Source organism: Salmo trutta, chromosome 26 (assembly GCF_901001165.1).
Source record: "Salmo trutta chromosome 26, fSalTru1.1, whole genome shotgun sequence".
Lineage (NCBI taxonomy): Eukaryota > Metazoa > Chordata > Actinopteri > Salmoniformes > Salmonidae > Salmo > Salmo trutta.
Genome location: NC_042982.1, coordinates 39706873 through 39730232, shown reverse-complemented (window position 1 = coordinate 39730232; position 23360 = coordinate 39706873). Strand labels below are relative to the sequence as shown.

The 23360-nt window shown below is 41.3% G+C and overlaps 1 protein-coding gene across 1 annotated transcript in view; it reads left to right on the top strand.

Annotated features, from left to right (window-relative positions):
* Positions 1-23360, top strand: part of LOC115163754 (voltage-gated potassium channel subunit beta-1) — a 129717-nt gene that overhangs the window by 38841 nt on the left and 67516 nt on the right. Inside the window, exon 2 of the mRNA XM_029715912.1 lies at positions 13401-13444. Within this exon, the coding sequence (XP_029571772.1) occupies positions 13401-13444 (44 nt within the window). The remainder of the gene's footprint in view (positions 1-13400; positions 13445-23360) is intronic.

Genomic DNA, 23360 nt, shown 5'->3' with positions numbered 1-23360 from the left:
GAAATACAAATACCTAAAAAATGCTATAACTTCAATTTCTCAAACATATGACTATTTTACACCATTTTAAAGACAAGACTCTCGTTAATCTAACCACATTGTCCGATTTCAAAAAGGCTTTACAGCGAAAGCAAAACATTAGATTATGTCAGGAGAGTACCCTGCCAAAAATAATCTCACAGCCATTTTCAAAGGAAGCATATATGTCACAAAAACCAAAACCACAGCGAAATGCAGCACTAACCTTTGATGATCTTCATCAGATGACAATCCTTGGACATTGTTATACAATATATGCGTTTTGTTCAATCAAGTTCATATTTATATCAAAAACCAGCTTTTTACATTAGCATGTGATGTTCAGAACTAGCATACCCACCGAAAACTTCCGGTGAATTTACTAAATGACTCATGATAAACGTTCACAAAATACATAACAATTATTTGAAGAATTATAGATACAGAACTCCTTTATGCAATCGCTATGTCAGATTTTAAAATAGCTTTTCGGCGAAAGCACATTTTGCAATATTCTGAGTAGATAGCTCGGCCATCACGGCTAGCTATTTTGACACCCACCAAGTTTGGGACTCACTAAACTCAGAATTACTATTAGAAAAATTGGATTACCTTTGCTGTTCTTCGTCAGAATGCACTCCCAGGACTTCTACTTCAACAACAAATGTTGTTTTGGTTCCAAATAATCCATAGTTATATTCAAATAGCTCCGTTTTGTTCGTGCGTTCAGGTCACTATCCGAAGGGTGACGCGCTAGCGCATTTCGTGACAATTTTTTTTTTTTAAATCCATTACCGTACTTAGAAGCATGTCAAACGCTGTTTAAAATAAATGTTTATGCTATTTTTCTCGTAAAATAGCGATAATATTCCAACCGGGCGTTGTATTCATTCAAAGGCTGAATTTTTCTTTTGAGAATTCCCTTGAACGCGCATCTCAGTCTCACTGTCCCCAGGCTGACCACTCACAAACAGAGCTGTTGTACTTTGCCCAGAGACAGCAGACACCCCATTCCACTTTCTGGCGGCTTTAGAGAGCCAATGAGAGCCTTAGAAAGTGTCACGTTACAGCACAGATGCTTTATTTTCGATAGAGATGCAACAGAAGGACAACAAATTGTCAGACAGGGCAATTCCTGTATGGAATCTTCTCAGGTTTTGGCCTGCCATATGAGTTCTGTTATACTCACAGACACCATTCAAACAGTTTTAGAAACTTTAGAGTGTTTTCTATTCAAATCTACTAATTATATGCATATTCCCGTTTCTGGGCAAGAGTAGTAACCAGTTTAAATCGGCTCCGTTTTTTTATCCGACCGTGCAAATACTGCCCCCTAGCCCCAACAGTTCACCACTTCATTAAGTCAGGATTCCTATTTGACTCAGCCATGCCTCATTGCTGTCCAACATTTCCTCATCTCCCACCCCTTCTAATGTGACTAGCCCTGATGCTCCTCCCTCTTTTTCCCCTTTCCCGCTACAAAGTTTCTCCCTGCAGGCAGTCACTGAGTCCGAGGTGCTAAAGGAGCTCTTTAAACTTGACCCCAAAAAAACATCTGGGTCAGATGGTTTAGACCCTTTCTTCTTTAACAGGCTGACCACACCGCTCGCATCGCTTGTGCGAGCATTGCAAAATAAATGTTGAAATCTATGTTATTCAATTATTGCACCCACACTGCTCGCGCAGTGTGGGTGCAATGAAAGTTTAGATGCCAATCACCATATAAGTTCAAAGACGAAAAAGCCTGGAAGGAGGAGAGATGACTACAAACGACTCGGTTGACTGTTTTATGTGTGGATTAATTGTCGGAGTAGATGACCTTGTGCATTTCAGGTAAAATAACAACTCAATGTTTGTATCCCAGGACAAATTAGCTAGCAACAGCAAGCTAGCTAAATAGGACAAATTAGCGATCAATTGCAAGCTAACTGTCACGTCCTGACCATAGTAAGATGTTATTTTCTATGGTAGAGTAGGTCAGGGCGGGACAGGGGGTGTTTTGTATTTTTCTAAGTTTTCTATTTCTATGTTCTTAGGTTCTAGTTTTTGTATTTCCTTGTTGGTTTGTTTGGGATGATCTCCAGTTGGAGGCAGCTGGTCCTCATTGTCTCTAATTGGAGATCATACATAAGTAGGGGTTTTTCTTCCTGGGTTTTGTGGGTGATTATTTTTGAGTAGTATTTGTTTCTCTTCTGCGTCACGGTTTGTTGTTTTGTCAATTCAGTTTATTTATGTATTGCAAAGTTTCACAGATTAAATCAAATGTGGAACTACACACACGCTGCACTTTGGTCTACTCCTTTCGACAGCCGTGACACTAACTAGCTAAATTGGCATAAATGTTTAATGCTTTTCGACCTGTCCCCAAATTAATGTCATTGGTTCAGAGCTTGTTTTGATATTTTAACCTGTGTGAAAAGGGGGAGATCAAGCTGATCCTAACTGTTATCGTCCTATTTCTATTTTGCTCTGTTTATCAAAAGTGTTTGAAAAACTTGTCAATAATCAACTGACTGGCTTTCTTGATGTCTATTGTATTCTCTCTGGAATGCAATCTGGTTTCTGCTCAGGTTATGGATGTGTCACTGCAACCTTAAAGGTCCTAAATTATGTCACCATTGCCCTTGATTCTAAGAATTGTTGTGCTGCTATTTTTATTGACTTGGCCAAAGCTTTTAATACAGTAGACCATTCCATCGTTGTGGGCCGGCTAAGGAGTATTGGTGTCTCTGAGGGTCTGTGACCTGGTTTGCTAACTACCTCTCTCAAAGAGTGCAGTGTATAAAGTCTGAACATCTGCTGTCTCAGACAATGCCTGTCACCAATGGTATACCCCATGGCTCTATCCTAGGCCCCACGCTCTTCTCAATTTACATCAACAACATAGATCAGGCAGTAGGAAGCTCTCTCATCCATTTATATGCAGATGATACAGTCTTACACTCAGCTGACCCCTCCCCGGATTTTGTGTTAGTGTTCTCTGCCCTTAACCTTGTTCTGAACACCACCAAAACAAAGGTCATGTGGTTTGTTAAGAAGAATGCCCCTCTCCCCACAGGTGTGATTACTACCTCTGAAGGTTTAAAGCTTGAGGTAGTCACCTCATACAAGTACTTTGGAGTATGGCTAGATGGTACACTGTCCTTCTCTCAGCACATAGCAAAGCTGCAGGCTAAAGTTAAATCTAGACTTGCTTTCCTCTATCGTAATCGCTCCTCTTTCACCCCAGCTGCCAAACTAACCCTGATTCAGATGACCATCCTACCCATGCTAGACTAGAGAGATGTAATTTATAGATCGGCAGGTAAGAGTGCTCTCGAGTGGCTAGATGTTCTTTACCATTCGGCCATCAGTTTTGCCACCAATGCTCCTTATAGGACACATCACTGCACTCTATACTCCTCTGTAAACTGGTCATCTCTGTATACCTGTCGCAAGACCCACTGGTTGATGCTTATTTATAAAACCCTCTTAGGCCTCACTCCCCCCTATCTGAGATACCTACTGCAGCCCTCATCCTCCACATACAACACCCATTCTGCCAATCACATTCTGTTAAAGGTCCCCTAAGCACAAACATCCCTGGGTCGCTTGTCTTTTCAGTTTGCCGCAGCATGCGACTGGAATGAGCTGCAACAAACACTCAAACTGGACAGTTCTATCTCAATCTCTTCATTCAAAGACTCAATCATAGACACTCTTACTGACAGTTGTGGCTGCTCCATGTGATCTATATAAACAAATATTCCATATTCTAAATTCCATATTCTTTATTTCATATTCCATATTCTATATTCTATATTCCATATTCTATATTCTGTATTTCATATTCTTTATTTCATATTCCATATTCTATATTCCATATTCCATATTCCATATTCTATATTCCATATTCTATATTGCATATCCATATTCTATATTCCATATTCTATATTACATACTCTGTATTCCATATTCTAAATTCCATATTCTTTATTTCATATTCCATATTCTATATTCCATATTCCTTATCCATATTCTATATTCTATATTCTATATTCCATATACATATTCTATATTCCATATTCTATATTCCATATCCATATTCTATATTCCATATTCCATATTCCATATTCTATATTCTATATTTCATTTTCTATATTCCATATTCGAAATTCCATATTCTTTATTTAATATTTCATTTTCCATATTCCATATTCCATATCCATTTTCTATATTCCATATTCTATATTCCATATCCATATTCTATATTCCATATTCTATATTCCATATCCATATTCAATATTCCATATTCTATATTCTATATTCCATTTTCTGTATTCCATATTATAAATTCCATATCAATATTCTATATTCTATATTCCATATCCATATTCTATATTCCATATCCATATTCTATATTCCATATCCATATTCTATATTCCATATTCTATATTCCATATTCCATATCCATATTCTATGTTACATATTCCATATTCTATATTCATATCAAAATTCTATATTCCATATTCTATATTCCATATTCTATATTCCATATTCCATATTCCATATCCATATTCTATATTCTATATTCCATATACTATATCCCATATCCATATTCTAGATTCCATATTCTATATTCCATATCCATATTCTATATTCCATATTCCATATCCATATTCTATATTCCATATTCTATATTCCATATTATAAATTCCATATTCTTTATTTCTTATTCCATATCCATATTCTATATTCCATATTCCATATCCATATTCTATATTCCATATTCTATATTCCATATTATAAATTCCATATTCTTTATTTCTTATTCCATATACTATATTCTATATTCCATATTCATATTCTATATTCTATATTCCACATTCTATATTCCATATCCATATTCTATCATCTATATTCCATATCCATATTCTATATTCTATATTCCATATTCTATACTCCATATTATACATTCCATATTCTTTATTTCATATTCCATATTCTATATTCTATATTCTATATTCCATATTCATATTCTATATTCTATATTCCACATTCTATATTCCATATCCATATTCTATATTCCATATTCTATATTCCATATTATAAATTCCATATTCTTTATTTCTTATTCCATATTCTATATTCTATATTCCATATTCATATTCTATATTCTATATTCCACATTCTATATTCCATATCCATATTCTATCATCTATATTCCATATCCATATTCTATATTCTATATTCCATATTCTATACTCCATATTATACATTCCATATTCTTTATTTCATATTCCATATTCTATATTCTATATTCTATATTCCATATTCATATTCTATATTCTATATTCCACATTCTATATTCCATATCCATATTCTATATTCCATATTCTATATTCTATATTCTATGTTCCATATTCCATATTCTATATTCCATTTTCTATATTCCATATTCTAAATTCCATATTCTTTATTTCATATTCCATATTCCATATCCATATTCTATATTCCATATTCTATATACCATATCCATATTCTATATTCCATATTCTATATTCCATATCAATATTCTATATTCCAAATTCTATATTCCATATTCCATATCCATATTCTATATTCTATATTCCATATTCTATATTCCATATCCATATTCTAGATTCCATATTCCATATTCCATATCCATATTCCATATTCTATATTCCATATTCTATATTCCATATCCATATTCTATATTCCATATTCTATATTCCATATCCATATTCTATATTCCATATTCCATATCCATATTCTATGTTACATATTCCATATTCTATATTCCATATTCTATATTCATATCAAAATTCTATATTCCATATTCTATATTCCATATTCTATATTCCATATTCCATATCCATATTCTATATTCTATATTCCATATACTATATCCCATATCCATATTCTAGATTCCATATTCTATATTCCATATCCATATTCCATATTCCATATTCCATATCCATATTCTATATTCCATATTCTATATTCCATATTATAAATTCCATATTCTTTATTTCTTATTCCATATCCATATTCTATCATCTATATTCCATATCCATATTCCATATTCCATATTCTTTATTTCATATTCCATATTCTATATTCTATATGCCATATTATAAATTCCATATTCTTTATTTCATATTCAATATTGTATATTCCATATCCATATTCTATATTCCATATTCTATATTCTATATTCCATATTCCATATTCTATATTCTACATTCTATATTTCATGTAATATTCTTTGTTTCTTGCCATGGCAAACAGTGGTAGGTGTTGAGAGTTGTGATCCATCTGAAATGAGAGAGCAGAGGAATGTGTCAACGTAAATCTGTTCTCTATCTCACACACCTACACCCCCTCCTCCACAGTATGAGTGTCAAATTTTACATTTGTTGTTTAATTTCACCGCAAGAAATGCATAATTCTACAGGAGTTAATATTATATTACACTATATGTGAGAGGTTATAGACCTATAGTCAGTGTCCAGATTTCAGTTACTATTCCATTTAACCCATATGAACTTCAATTAGGAATATTTTGTTTATTCAAAGATACAGGGATACTCATGAGCGGGATATGAGCTACTATCCGGAATACTGTGCGCAGGTTAATAGCTTATCCTGAATAAGACCTTATCCTGGATATGAGCTACTATTCAGAATGAGGAAGCTCTCAGTTTTGTTGTTTTGAAAAGTTTGTTGTTTTGAAAGTGTATTAGAAATGTCTTAGTAGCTAGCTAACTTCTTAGTTTGGATCCCGCGACGCAGTTGGCATCAGTTGCTGGGACTGCTTGTCTCTGTCCAGTGATCCTGCCGACCAAGGATGGGTCTTAGGATCTATTTTGCGTAGCAGATAGCCTAGATGCTAGCTAGCTGCCTATCAAGCTAGCGGAGTTTTCTTGAGGGCTTGAAAGCAGCCCGTGTCGCAGTTAGCCATTGTGGCTCCCATCGCGGATTGTCCCGGGTTTGTGGCTGTCTAGATACCTGCTGTTTGTTGTTTTCAATCTTCCTGATGACCTGCCCTGTCTGGAATCTTCCTGATGACCTGCCCTGTCTGGAATCTTCCTGATGACCTGCCCTGTCTGGAATCCTCCTGATGACCTGCCCTGTCTGGAATCTTCCTGATGACCTGCCCTGTCTAGAATCTTCCTGATGACCTGCCCTGTCTGGAATCTTCCTGATGACCTGCCCTGTCTGGAATCTTCCTGATGACCTGCCCTGTCTGGAATCTTCCTGATGACCTGCCCTGTCTGGAACTGCGAGGAGTAACAGCATAACCTACGTTGCTAGCTACCATGACAAAGACCAAAGCTGGGGAGGTACCGTTGGGGACAGTGATGTCTCTCTATCACGTGAAGGATATTTTAAATGAACAAAAATAGTTCTACAAGCAGTTGTTACATTATTATCAATAAAAAAGCTTCAAGTGTTTTGTCCAAATACTGGTGGATTCAACTAATAAAACAATGGACAACCTAACCAGAGAGGTCCAGGACCTGAAGAACAGTTTGCAGTTCTCCCAGGGTCAGATTGATGAGTTGAAACAGGAGAACGGCAAGATGACAGCAATCTGTAAGTCATTGAGAGAGGACATCGGTTCTGTGAGTGAATCCATGATAACAATGACGGATAAATAAATCTCAAAGGACAATCAAGGCAGAACAACATGGTTGTGGACGGAATTGCAGAATCTCCACATGAGACCTGGACGGAGTCTGAGGACAAAGTGAGGGAAATGATCTCTGAGAAATTGAAGATGGACCACAGGAAGATTGAGGTGGAGCGCGCCCACAGGACTGGAAAACCCACCACTGGCCCAGGTGACAGGCCCAGGCTGATAGTGGTCAAGTTCCTTAGGTTCAAGGACAAGGTAGCTGTTCTGAAAAGAGCCAAGAACTTGATAGGAATGTATATCTTCCTCAACGAGGACTATCCTGAAGCTGTGTGCCAGAAGAGGAAAGAACTGATACCAGCCATGAAAGCTGTCAGAGCGCGTGGGACATTGCTAACATCCGCTATGACAGGCTCATTGTCAACCCTCCTTCCCAGAAGCCTGGAAGGGATGAGAGAGCCAAGCCTATGGGTTCGTAGCTTCAACCCCGCAGCACAGACACACACCAATTGATTAATGGACTGCTTTCTTTGCTCTTTCAGTACTTTGTCTATCTCTGATAAGCTACCCAGCAAACGGCTGAAAATAGCTAATTTTAATATATGTACCCTTACAAATAAGATTCAGGAAATCAATAACTTGCTAACATCAGATGACATTCATATATTAGCCATTTCTGAGACTCACTTAGATAATTCATTTGATGATACAGCAGTAGCAAAACAAGGATATAACATCTATAGAAGATATATAAATGCTTATGGGGGAGGTGTTGCTCTGTATTCAGAGCCATATCCCTGTAATGCTTAGAGAAGATCTTATATCAAGTGTTTTTGAAGTGTTGTGGTTGCAGGTTCACTTGGCACATCTAAAGCCTTTTCTTTTGGGGTGTTTCTATAGGCCACCAAGTGCTAACAGTCAGTATCTAAATAATATGTGTGAAATGCTTGAAAGTGTATGTGATGTAAACAGAGAGGTCTACTTTCTTGGGGACCTGAATATTGACTGGTTTTCATCAAGCTGTCCTCTCAAGAGGAAGCTTCTTACTGTAACCAGTGCCTGTAATCTGGCTCAGGTTATTAATCAACCTACCAGGGTGTTTACAAACACTACAGGAACAAGATCATCCACATGTATCGATCACTGTTTTACAAATACTGTAGAACTTTGGTCTAAAGCTGTACCTGTACCCATTGGATGCAGTGATCACAATATAGTGGCTATATCCAGGAAATCCAAAGTTCCAAAAGCTGGGCCTATAATAGTCTATAAGAGATCATACAAAATATTTTGCTGTGACTCTTATGTGGATAATCTTACAAATAATTGTTGGTTTGATGTGATTAATAAGGATGCATTTCTGAAATTGCTTCTTCCGATTTATTGATAAACACGCACCTGTTAATAAGAAACAGACTGTTAGAACTGTTAAGGCTCCATGGAGTGATGAGGAATTGAAAAACTTTATGGTTGAAAGAGATGGGGCAGAAGAAGTGGCTAATAAGTCTGGCTGCACATCTGACTGGCTGACTTACTGCAAATTGATAAATGATGTGACTAAACTCAACAAAAAGAAGAAGAAACGGTATTATGAAGCCAAGATCAATGATATAAAGAATGATGGGAAAAACAACTTTGGAGTACTTTAAATGAAATGAAGGGTGGAAGTGTCTGTCTCTGTCTGTGTCTCTCATTAGAGGAGTAATTAGCTGAAACCTACTCTAGGATTAGCTCTAATATAGATCATGTAGGTTGCTGCCTTACAGATGTACTTAGTTTGACCACTTTCTCACAGCAGGAAATCCTGCAGCACTAGGAAAAGTGAATTATGATGTGCATTAAAATTACTAGATATACATTTGTCTTTGGGGCAAATCAAGCATGATATTTTAAAGTGGAAATGACAAAGTTTAGAAGCATTTTTAAACCTCGACTACACCAAAAGTTGCATTTCCTGCTGCGCAACAAAACAGTGATCAAATTAAGATAGCACATCTGTATTTCTATCTCTATACACCAACCCAGTTACACAGACACCACTCTGACAACTGTCTCTACACACCAACCCAGTTATATAGACACCACTCTGACAACTGTCTCTACACACCAACCCAGTTATATAGACACCACTCTGACAACTGTCTCTATACACCAACCCAGTTACACAGACACCACTCTGACAACTGTCTCTACACACCAACCCAGTTACACAACACCACTCTGACAACTGTCTCTACACACCAACCCAGTTATATAGACACCACTCTGACAACTGTCTCGGCACACCAACCCAGTTATATAGACACCACTCTGACAACTGTCTCTACACTCCAACCCAGTTACACAGACACCACTCTGACAACTGTCTCTACACACCAACCCAGTTACACAGACACCACTCTGACAACTGTCTCTATACACCAACCCAGTTACACAGACACCACTCTGACAACTGTCTCTTCACACCAACCCAGTTACACAGACACCACTCTGACAAGTGTCTCTTCACACCAACCCAGTTACACAGACACCACTCTGACAACTGTCTCTACACACCAACCCAGTTATATAGACACCACTCTGACAACTGTCTCGGCACACCAACCCAGTTATATAGACACCACTCTGACAACTGTCTCTACACTCCAACCCAGTTACACAGACACCACTCTGACAACTGTCTCTACACACCAACCCAGTTACACAGACACCACTCTGACAACTGTCTCTATACACCAACCCAGTTACACAGACACCACTCTGACAACTGTCTCTTCACACCAACCCAGTTACACAGACACCACTCTGACAAGTGTCTCTTCACACCAACCCAGTTACACAGACACCACTCTGACAAGTGTCTCTTCACACCAACCCAGTTATATAGACACCACTCTGACAACTGTCTCTACACACCAACCCAGTTATATAGACACCACTCTGACAACTGTCTCTACACACCAACCCAGTTACACAGACACCACTCTGACAACTGTCTCTACACTCCAACCCAGTTACACAGACACCACTCCAGGTCAACAGTTTTAGACTTCTGCAGAAGGTGAAGAGCTAACACATTGTAAAGCAGTGTCCAGGTCAAACAGTTCTAGACTGCTGCAGAAGGTGAAGACCTAACACATTGTAAAGCAGTGTCCAGCTCAAACAGTTCTAGAGTGCTGCAGAAGGTGAAGACCTAACACATTGTAAAGCAGTGTCCAGGTCAAACAGTTCTAGAGTGCTGCAGAAGGTGAAGACCTAACACATTGTAAAGCAGTGTCCAGGTCAAACATTTCTAGACTTCTGCAGAATGGTGAAGACCTAACACATTGTAAAGCAGTGTCCAGGTCAAACAGTTCTAGACTTCTGCAGAAGGTGAAGACCTAACACATTGTAAAGCAGTGTCCAGGTCAAACAGTTCTAGACTTCTGCAGAAGGTGAAGACCTAACACATTGTAAAGCAGTGTCCAGGTCAAACAGTTCTAGAGTGCTGCAGAAGGTGAAGACCTAACACATTGTAAAGCAGTGTCCAGGTCAAACAGTTCTAGAGTGCTGCAGAAGGTGAAGACCTAACACATTGTAAAGCAGTGTCCAGGTCAAACAGTTCTAGACTGCTGCAGAAGGTGAAGACCTAACACATTGTAAAGCAGTGTCCAGGTCAAACAGTTCTAGAGTGCTGCAGAAGGTGAAGACCTAACACATTGTAAAGCAGTGTCCAGGTCAAACTGTGCTACTAAATAATGAGTGTCTGATGAGTTGTAGTGTTTGTCTGGAATCCCCGAGCTGACAAGGTAAAAAATATGTCGTTCTGTCCCTGAACAAGACAGTTAACCCACTGTTCCTAGGCCGTCATTGAAAATAAGAATTTGTTCTTAATAACTGGCTCGCCTAGTTTTAAATAAAGGTAAAATAAAAATATTTAAAAAATGCTTGTTCTTTTCTATTTAGTCATGTGTCATTCACCTGTCAGCCCAGTGGATACGGCTTGTCAGGAAGTTGACATGACAGGTCTGAGACCAGAACTGAGACCTGATTGACTCCACCAGTCAGTGATTGGTCATGGCAGGCTTCTACTGCTCTGTTATTGGTCACAGGCGGGTTCTACAGGTCTCTGCCTGGTTGGAGTGGGTATAAAGCAGTGAGATTTCCATCTGATGGGCAATGTCACAGAACGTCAGGAACACTCAGTGTCATCCTGTCGGCCGTTACACAACATGACACAAAACCAGAGGAGAGACACACACTGATTAGAGGACATCACTTCCTGTTGGCCAGACGGACAGACAGACAGACAGACAGACAGGCAGACAGACAGACAGACAGACAGACAGACAGACAGACAGACAGACAGACAGACAGACAGACAGACAGACAACACTCTCTGTTTTTCTGGTTTTTGCTGTTAATGGTCTAATCAATTCTGCCGCCAGCTGTCACTTGGCCACACACACACACACACACACACACACACACACACACACACACACACACACACACACACACACACACACACACACACACACACACACACACACACACACACACTGGGTCCAACAGTGTACGGTAACAGCCGTGTTCCCATACCACACCTGTGCGCATAATGAGATCATTACAGAGCCAATTAGATGTTCTAACTATTACTCCCAATGAAACCTCCCAACCTCCCTCCACCTCTCTGTCCTGTGTACTCATCGGAAGTGAACCTAAGCTTGTTGACTTGTTTCCGGACACACATTTTCATTTCTCTGGATCTGTTTGAATGAAATAACCATGTAGTCAAGGATAAAGTGTCAGGCGTTTGGCAGCACTGTGTGAGAGGAGACGTCATTATGTCTAACTCTGTCTGTCTGTCTCACTCAGGATGTAATGTGACTGAGATCTAACTCTGTCTGTCTGTCTGTCTGTCTGTCTGTCTGTCTGTCTGTCTGTCTGTCTGTCTGTCTGTCTGTCTGTCTGTCTGTCTGTCTGTCTGTCTGTCTGTCTGTCTGTCTGTCTGTCTGTCTGTCTGTCTGTCTGTCTGTCTGTCTGTCTGTCTGTCTGTCTGTCTGTCTGTCTGTCTTACTCAGGATGTAATGTGACTGAGATCTAACTCTGTCTGTCTGTCTTACTCAGGATGTAATGTGACTGAGATCTAACTCTGTCTGTCTCACTCAGGATGTAATGTGCCTGAGATCTAACTCTGTCTTTCTGTCGGTCTGTCTCAGTCAGAATTAGTAATGTGTCGGTCTCAGGAATACATACAGTCCCACATCACTGCCAATCACTCCCTCCCTCCCTCCCTCCCTCCCTCCCTCCCTCCCTCCCTCCCTCTGCTTCCCAATCTCTCTCTCCCTCCCTCCCTTCCTCCCTACCTCTGCTTCTCAATCCCTCTCTCCCTAGGGGCAGCAGGTAACCTAGTGGTTAGAGCGTTGGGCCATTAACCGATTATGGCAGCCCACCATATGGTAGCACCTCTCTCATTCAGAGGGGTTGGGTTAAATGCAGAAGAAACATTTCAGTTGAACGCATGCAGTTGTACAAGTGACTAGGTATCCCCCTTTCCCTTACCTTCTCTTCCCAATCTCTCTCCCTGCCTATGTTTCCTGGGGTTTAGTGTGATAATTGAACTTTGACTAATCTTGACCATCACACACACAACAATACACACACACACAAAACACACACACCCAGCTGCCTTTCTATCTTGATCTGAGTTGATTCATTAACAACATTGACTGACAGCTCTACTGTATGTTTCTTTCCTCAGGAACCTGGGGAAATCAGGACTTAGAGTGTCGTGCTTGGGACTGGGTAAGAACATTCACCTTTTAGAACCCATCACCTGCTCTGAGTTGCACTATGGCACAGATCTGAGATCAGCTTACCTTCCACAAATATTACCTTTAGCCACAATGGTAGGAATAGAAAACTGGTTCACGTGCAACTTCCTCCTACACCTTTTGGGCTCATCTCATAGGTGGAAGAAGTGGAAGAGCAGCTGTGCTGTTTAAGAAATAAAGGCAGAACTTTCCAGGCAGCTTTTTTATTTGAGGAACTACAGTTTTAGTTGGGAAGTTTAAATACACTTAGGTTGGAGTCATTAAAACTCGTTTTTCAAACACTCGACAAATTTCTTGTTAAAAAACTATAGTTTTGGCAAGTCGGTTAGGACATCTACTTTGTGCATGACACAAGTCATTTTTACAACAATTGTTTACAGACAGATTATTTCACTTATAATTCACTGTATCACAATTCCAGTGGGTCAGAAGTTTACATACACTTAGTTGACTGTGCCTTTAAACAGCTTGGAAAATTCCAGAAAATGATGCTTTGGCTTCAGAAGCTTCTGACATGATTTGAGTCAATTGGAGGTGTGTGTACCTGTGGATGTATTTCAAGGCCTACCTTCAAACGCAGTGCCTCTTTGCTTGACATCATGGGAAAATCAAAAGAAATCAGCCAAGACCACAGAAAAAAAATTGTAGACCTCCACAAGTCCATGTTCATCTGTACAAACAATAGTACGCAAGTATAAACACCATGGGACCACGCAGCCATCATACCGCTCAGGAAGGAGACGCGTTCTGTCTCCTAGAGATGAACGTACTTTGGTGCGAAAAATGCAAATCAATCCCAGAACAACAGCAAAGGACCTTGTGAAGATGATGGAGGAAACGGGTACAAAAGTATCTATATTCACAGTAAAACGAGTCCTATATCGACATAACCTGAAAGGCCGCTCAGCAAGGAAGAAGGCACTGCTCCATAACAGCCATAAAAAAGCCAGACAACGGTTTGCAACTGCACATGGGGACAAAGATCTTACTTTTTGGAGAAATGTCCTCTGGTCTGATGAAACTAAAATAGAACTGTTTGGCCATAATGAACATCGTTATGTTTGGAGGAAAAAGGGGGAGGCTTGCAAGCCGTTGAACACCATCCCAACCGTGAATCACGGGGCTAGCAGCATCATGTTGTGGGGGTGCTTTGCTGCAGGATGGACTGGTTCACTTCACAAAGTAGATGGCATCATGAGGTAGGAAAATTGTGGATATATTGAAGCAACATCTCAAGACATCAGTCAGGAAGTTAAAGCTTGGTCGCAAATTGGTCTTCCAAATGGACAATGACCCCAAGCATACTTCCAAAGTTGTGGCAAAATGGCTTAAGGACAACATAGTCAAGGTATTGAAGTGGCCATCACAAAGCCCTGACCTCAATCCTATAGAACATTTGTGGGCAGAACTGAAAAAGCATGTGTGAGCAAGGAGGCATACAAACCTGACTCAGTTACACCAGCTCTGTCAGGAGGAATGGGCCAAAATTCACCCAACTTATGAGAAGCTTGTGGAATTCTACCCGAAACGTTTGACCCAAGTTAAACAATTTAAAGGCAATGCTACCAAATACTAATTGAGTGTATGTAAACTTCTGACCCACTGGGAATGTGATGAAAGAAATAAAATCTGAAATAAATCATTCTCTCTACTATTATTCTGACATTTCACATTCTTAAAATAAAGTGGTGATCCTAACTGACCTAAAACAGGGAATTTTTACAAGGATTAAATGTCAGGAATTGTGAAAAACTGAGTTTAAATGTATTTGGCTAAGGTGTATGTAAACTTCCGACTTCACCTGTACATACCACTGGGACTGAATGTGTGTATGTGTGTGTGTGAGTGTGTGTGTGTGTGTGTGTGTGTGTGTGTGTGTGTGTGTGTGTGTGTGTGTGTGTGTGTGTGTGACTCTGACTCACTTCATCAACCCCGTAGTGCTTTGTGACATGTCTCCTGAAGCTCTCTCAGATATGAACTGGATCTACAATACACGTTTGACTAAGGCCACTCATCCAGTCTTATACGCTTTGGTTTTGAAAAACTCATTATTGGAGGTGCACAAAGACCCTCCCACACACACACAGTTATAAAACACAAACTCCCACTCAAACCACAGACATACAGACACACTTGGAAGGTAATCATCCATAATTTGGCACTTGTCTGTGTTGCCATGGTTTCTATTCTTCATTTAAACATCTAATACCTGCCTCCAGTTGCCCTTCACAATCTCTTCTCTCTGTCTCTGTCTTTGTCTCTGTCTCTGTCTCTCTCTCTCTGTCTCTGTCTCTGTCTCTGTCTCTGTCTCTGTCTCTGTCTCTGTCTCTGTCTCTCTCTCTCGCTCTGTCTCTGTCTTTGTCTCTGTCTCTCTCTCTCTGTCTCTCAATTCAACTTCAATTTCAATTTAAGGGCTTTGTTGGCATGGGAAACATACGTTAACAAACATATGTTCACATTGCCAAAGCAAGTGAAATAGATAACAACAAAAGTGAAATAAACAATAAAAATGTACTGTAAACATTACACTCACAGAAGTTCCAAAAGAATACAGACATTACAAATGCCATATTATGTCTATATAGCATGTTGTAATGATGTGCAAATAGTTAAAGTACAAAAGGGAAAATAAATTAACATAAATATAGGTTGTATTTACAATGGTGTTTGTTCTTCACTGGTTGCCCTTTTCTTGTGGCAACAGGTTACAAATATTGCTGCTGTGATGTCACACTGTGGTATTTCACCCAGTAGATATGGGAGTTTATAAAACTTGGGTTTGTTTTCAAATTCTTTGTGGATCTGTGTAATCTGAGGGAAATATGTGTCTCTGATATTGTCATACATTTGGCAGGAGGTTAGGAAGTGCAGCTCAGTTTCCACCTCATTTTGTGGGCAGTGTGCACATAGCCTGTCTTCTCTTGAGACCCAGGAATGCCTATGGCAGCCTTTCTCGATAGCAAAGCTATGCTCACTGAGTCTGTACATAGTCAAAACTTTCCTTAAGTTTGGGTCAGTCACAGTGGTCAGGTATTCTGCCACTGGGTACTCTCTGTTTAGGGTCAAATAGCATTCTAGTTCTCTGTCTCTCTGTCTCTGTCTGTCTCTCTGTCTCTCACTCTTGCTCTCTCTCTAGCCTTGAAGGGTTACAAACACACACACACACACACACACACACACACACACACACACACACACACACACACACACACACACACACACACACACACACACACACACACAGACAAAAATAAACACACACAAGTAGACACACACACACACAGACACACACACACACACACACACACACACACTCTCATACGCTGAGCTCCCCCAGGGATCAGTGGGCTGCTTCTCACAGCAGATGGAGAGCTCTTATCACGGACATTAATAGCTGTATTTGCCACTTCAAATTGGACATGGATATGTGGATATGTAGCAATTATATATTTACCATTTGAATATGTCGATTTTTAGCTTGTAGTCTCGGAGAAAGGTTGAGAAGGGTGGGATAGATTAAATTAGGTTCAAGTAGAGACAGGGAGATTTCCAAAGTACGCTTTGGCAATATGTACATTGTAACGTCATGCCAATAAAAGCAAATTGAATTGAATTGAGAGAGAGAGAGATGGAGGTAGAGTTTAGCAGGGGTGGCTGGTCTGACGGGACTAGGGGACTGGGAGTCTGGGTAAGGAGGGATGGGTTTGTGAGTCAGACTATCCAGGTGGTCCGACGTGGCAGAGATAAGGTCAGTCTCATTCCACCTGGCAGCCTCCCACACAGACACACACTTCCCACTGTGCCACCGTGCCCAGGGCTTGGTGTGTGACAAACACTGTCTGGAATGGGACAGCAAGATGGGGGGGAGGACAGGGAGGAGGACAGGGCGGAGGACAGGGAGGAGGACAGGGAGGAGGACAGGGAGGAGGACAGTGGTGGAGGACAGGGGCGGAGGACAGGGGCGGAGGACAGGGGCGGAGGATAGGGAGGAGGACAGGGGTGGAGGACAGGGAGGAGGACAGTGGTGGAGGACAGGGAGGAGGACAGTGGTGGAGGACAGGGGCGGAGGACAGGGGCGGAGGACAGGGAGGAGGACAGGGTTGGAGGACAGGGTTGGAGGACAGGGAGGAGGACAGGAGAGGAGGACAGGGGAGGAGGACAGGGAGGAGGACAGGGGAGGAGGACAGGGGAGGAGGACAGGAGAGGAGGACAGGAGAGGAGGACAGGAGAGGAGGACAGGGGAGGAGGACAGGGGAGGAGGACAGGGGGGGAGGACAGGGAGGAGGACAGGGGTGGAGGACAGGGAGGAGGACAGGGCGGAGGACAGGGAGTTGGACAGGGGAGGAGGACAGGGAGGAGGACAGGGGTGGAGGACAGGGAGAAAAGTATACCAAACTGTATCTCTGTAAGGAAGCAATGCCAAAATGTGTGTGTGTGTGTGTGTGTGTGTGTGTGTGTGTGTGTGTGTGTGTGTGTGTGTGTGTGTGTGTGTGTGTGTGTGTGTGTGTGTGTGTGTGTGTGTGTGTGTCTTTGAGTTCTCCTGCCACTGAGCGTTAGTGAACCGGTTGCCTCATCACCATAACAACAGGTCAGGTCACGCAGAGTGACAGTTATGCAACAGCTTAGTTCTAACCACAGTCTGTGATGCAACAATGCTACCAACATAAAATATAAACAGTCATGCTATTTACAAACAAACCCACAATCAGTCAAACTATTTCAAACAAACCCACAATCAGTCAAACTATTTCAAATCAAACCCACACACAGTCAAACTATTTCAAATCAAACCCACAATCAGTCAAACTATTTACACTAAAACCCACACACAGTCATACCTTTTTACACTCAAACTCATTGACCTTCTAGTCTCTACTAACTAGTCCCTACAGCTGTAGTGAGGATAGAAACAGGGAGAGAGAGAGACATAGAGAGGAGACATAAGAGCCTTTGGGTCCTCTACTAAGAAGGCCTTGGTCTGGATCTGGAGCTGGGCTATAGAGTCTAGATACTGACACATTCACATTCACTAGAGTCTAGATACTGACACATTCACATTCACTAGAGTCTAGATACTGGCACATTCACAATCACTAGAGTCTAGACACTGACACATTCACTAGAGTCTAGAGACTGACACATTCACATTCACTAGAGTCTAGACACTGACACATTCACTAGAGTCTAGACACTGACACATTCACTAGAGTCTAGATACTGACACATTCACTAGAGTCTAGACACTGACACATTCACATTCACTAGAGTCTAGACACTGACACATTCACATTCACTAGAGTCTAGACACTGACACATTCACTAGAGTCTAGACACTGACACATTCACTAGAGTCTAGACACTGACACATTCACTAGAGTCTAGACACTGACACAGTCACTAGAGTCTAGACACTGACACATTCACTAGAGTCTAGATACTGACAAATTCACTAGAGTCTAGATACTGACACATTCACTAGAGTCTAGATACTGACACATTCACATTCACTAGAGTCTAGATACTGACACATTCACAATCACAAGAGTCTAGACACTGACACATTCACTAGAGTCTAGACACTGACACATTCACATTCACTAGAGTCTAGACACTGACACATTCACTAGAGTCTAGACACTGACACATTCACTAGAGTCTAGATACTGACACATTCACTAGAGTCTAGACACTGACACATTCACATTCACTAGAGTCTAGACACTGACACATTCACATTCACTAGAGTCTAGACACTGACACATTCACTAGAGTCTAGACACTGACACATTCACTAGAGTCTAGACACTGACACAGTCACTAGAGTCTAGACACTGACACATTCACTAGAGTCTAGATACTGACAAATTCACTAGAGTCTAGATACTGACACATTCACTAGAGTCTAGACACTGACACATTCACATTCACTAGAGTCTAGACACATTCACTAGAGTCTAGATACTGACACATTCACTAGAGTCTAGACACTGACACATTCACATTCACTAGAGTCTAGACACATTCACTAGAGTCTAGACACTGACACATTCACTAGAGTCTAGACACTGACAATGAATGAACTACAGAAGGGTACATTCTGAAGAGCTTCACTGTGTAGGACATGTTTGGTAGCTCTGTGGGTTATATTGTGTAGTTGTCAGCTAAGGGCTTGGTTGTATATTGGATGCATGTTGTGAACTGTAGACTACTCTGCAGGTAGGCTGTGCTAAGTCTTCCCAGAAGAAAAACAGACAAAAATGAGCTAATTCGCCAACTCTGGCACTTTTATGTCAGATATACGTTAAATAGATTGATTATTCTTGTTAAATAAAGAAGATAAAATAAAATGGTGTTTGATTCATGGCCATCTCTGCTCTCGGTACAGTACAGTGCAGTCCTGAATTCCGCTGATACAGTGTTTTGATAGATTGAACGAATCAATATGAGAAATCCCTGCTAAGAATTAACTGCCCGCTGTAAATGTACAATTACCAAACTGGTTAGGGCTTAGACATCCAGTCGATTTACGGTTGTTCTGTGGTACGGTCGATAAGTACCTCACTGGGGTTCTGGCTTTCTCCATTGCTAATTGGCTGAGAGGGAGGACACAAACTGTGTGTGTGTGTGTGTGTGTGTGTGTGTGTGTGTGTGTGTGTGTGTGTGTGTGTGTGTGTGTGTGTGTGTGTGTGTGTGTTTTCCTCATGCTACTTGGCTAGTAAACAGGCAACAGAGTGTGAGTGAGGGAGAAACTGATCAGTGTAAACTGATCCATCAACACTTTCTGAGCTGGTATTTCTAGATCAGCTCCCATCCTCCCATCCTCTCTCCTGCTTCTCCTGTGTCTCCCTGGTGTCAGATGGAGGAGGGGTTATCAGGGTTTGGGACGGCCAATCAGACACACCATACAGCTGTAGTGTATAGAGGTCGACCGATTAATCGGAATGGCCGATTAATTAGGGCCGATTTCAAGTTTTCGTAACAATTGGAAATCTGTATTTTTGGACACCGATTTGGCCGATTTTTTTTTTTATTTTTATTAATTTTTTTTAAACCTTTATTTAACTAGGCAAGTCAGTTAAGAACACATTCTTATTTACAATGACGGCCTACGAACGGTGGGTTAACTGCCTTGTTCAGGGGCAAAATGACAGATTTGTACCTTGTCAGCTCAGGGATTCAATCTTGCAACCTTACGGTTAACTAGTCCAACGCTCTAACCACCTGCTTTACGTTGCCAAGGTAAGTTGCTAGCTAGCATTAAACTTATCTTATAAAAAACAATCAATCAATCATAATCACTAGTTAACTACACATGGTTGATGATATTACTAGTTTATCTAGCCTGTCCTGCGTTGCATATAATCGCTTAGGTACACGTTGCTCCAACCATAAACATCAATGCCTTTCTTAAAATCAATACACAAGTATATATTTTTAAACCTGCATATTTAGTTAATATTGCCTGCTAACACAAATTTCTTTTAACTAGGGAAAATGTGTCACTTCTCTTGCAAACAGAGTCAGGGTATATGCAGCAGTTTGGGCCGCCTGGCTCGTTGCGAACTGTGAAGACTATTTCTTCCTAATAAAGACAGCCGACTTCGCCAAACGGGGATGATTTAACAAAGCGCATTTGCAAAAAAAGCACAATCGTTGCACGACTGTATCTAACCATAAACATCAATGCCTTTCTTAAAATCAATACACCGAAGTATGCATTTTTAAACCTGCATATTTAGCTAAATGAAATCCAGGTTAGCAGGCAATATTAACCAGGTAAAATTGTGTCATTTTGCGTTCATTGCACGTAGTCAGGGTATATGCAACACTTTGGGTAATTTGTCAGAATTGTACGTAATTATGACATAACACTGAAGGTTGTGCAATGTAACAGGAATAACGTTTTGTTTTCGAGATGATAGTTTCCGGATTCGACCATATTAATGACCTAAGGCTCGTATTTCTGTGTGTTATTATGTTATAATTAAGTCTATGATTTGATAGAGCAGTCTGACTGAGCGATGGTAGGCAGCAGCAGGCTCGTAAGCATTTATTCAAAATAGAACTTTTGTGCGTTTTGCCAGCAGCCCTTCGCAATGCATTGCACTGTTTATGACTTCAAGCGTATCTACTCCTGAGATTAGGCTGGTGTAACCGATGTGAAATGGCTAGCTAGTTAGCGGGGTGCGCGCTAATAGCGTTTCAAACGTCACTCGCTCTGAGACTTGGAGTAGTTGTTTCCCCTTGATCTACATGGGTAACGCTGCTTCGAGGGTGGCTGTTGTCGATGTGTTCCTGGTTCGAGCCCAGGTAGGAGCGAGGAGAGGGACGGAAGCTATACTGTTACACTGGCAATACTAAAGTCCCTATAAGAACATCCAATAGTCAAAGGTATATGAAATGCAAATCGTATAGAGAGAAATAGTCCTATAATTCCTATAATAACTACAACCTAAAACATCTTACCTGGGAATATTGAAGACTCATGTTAAAAGGAACCACCAGCTTTCATATGTTCTCATGTTCTGAGCAAGGCACTTAAACGTTAGCTTTTTTACATGGCACATAATGCACTTTTACTTTCTTCTCCAACACTTTGTTTTTGCATTATTTAAACCAAATTGAACATGTTTCATTATTTATTTGAGGCTAAATTGATTTTATTGAAGTATTATATTAAGTTAAAATAAGTGTTCATTCAGTATTGTTGTAATTGTCATTATTACAAATAAAAAAATAAAAAAATTGTCCGATTAATCGGTATCGGCTTTTTTGGCCCTCCAATAATCGGTATCGGTATCGGCGTTGAAAAATCATAATCGGTCTAGTAGTGTAGCTGGTCTGTAGATGGGGAAGAAGGGACAGTGTAATGGAATGTTTCTACCGCATCAAAAAGGGAACAGAGTGTGTTTGTGTTAGTTAGCGGGACATGGCCGGATCTCAGAGCAGACAGGTGGAGGTGGGCAGTGGGACAGGACAGGGATGAGGTCTCAGAGCAGACAGGTGGAGGTGGGACAGGACAGGGATGAGGTCTCAGAGCAGACAGGTGGAGGTGGGCAGTGGGACAGGACAGGGATGAGGTCTCAGAGCAGACAGGTGGAGGTGGGCAGTGGGACAGGACAGGGATGAGGTCTCAGAGCAGACAGGTAGAGGTGGCAGTGGAACAGGACAGGGATGAGGTCTCAGAGCAGACAGGTGGAGGTGGGCAGTGGGACAGGACAGGGATGAGGTCTCAGAGCAGACAGGTGGAGGTGGGCAGTGGGACAGGACAGGGATGAGGTCTCAGAGCAGACAGGTGGAGGTGGGCTGTGGGACAGGACAGGGATGAGGTATCAGAGCAGACAGGTGGAGGTGGGCAGTGGGACAGGGAGGAGATCTCAGAGCAGACATGTGGAGGTGGACAGTGGGACAGGACTGGGATGAGGTCTCAGAGCAGACAGGTGGAGGTGGACAGTGGGACAGGACAGGGATGAGGTCTCAGAGCAGACAGGTGGAGGTAGCAGTGGGACAGGACTGGGATGAGGTCTCAGAGCAAACAGGTGGAGGTGGACAGTGGGACAGGGAGGAGGTCTCAGAGCAGACAGGTGGAGGTGGACAGTGGGACAGGACAGGGATGAGATCTCAGAGCAGACAGGTGGAGATGGACAGTGGGACAGGACAGGGATGAGGTCTCAGAGCAGACAGGTGGAGATGGACAGTGGGACAGGACAGGGATGAGGTCTCAGAGCAGACAGGTGGAGGTGGGCAGTGGTACAGGACAGGGATGAGGTCTCAGAGCAGACAGGTGGAGGTGGGCAGTGGGACAGGACTGGGATGAGGTCTCAGAGCAGACAGGTGGAGGTGGGCAGTGGGACAGGACAGGGATGAGGTCTCAGAGCAGACAGGTG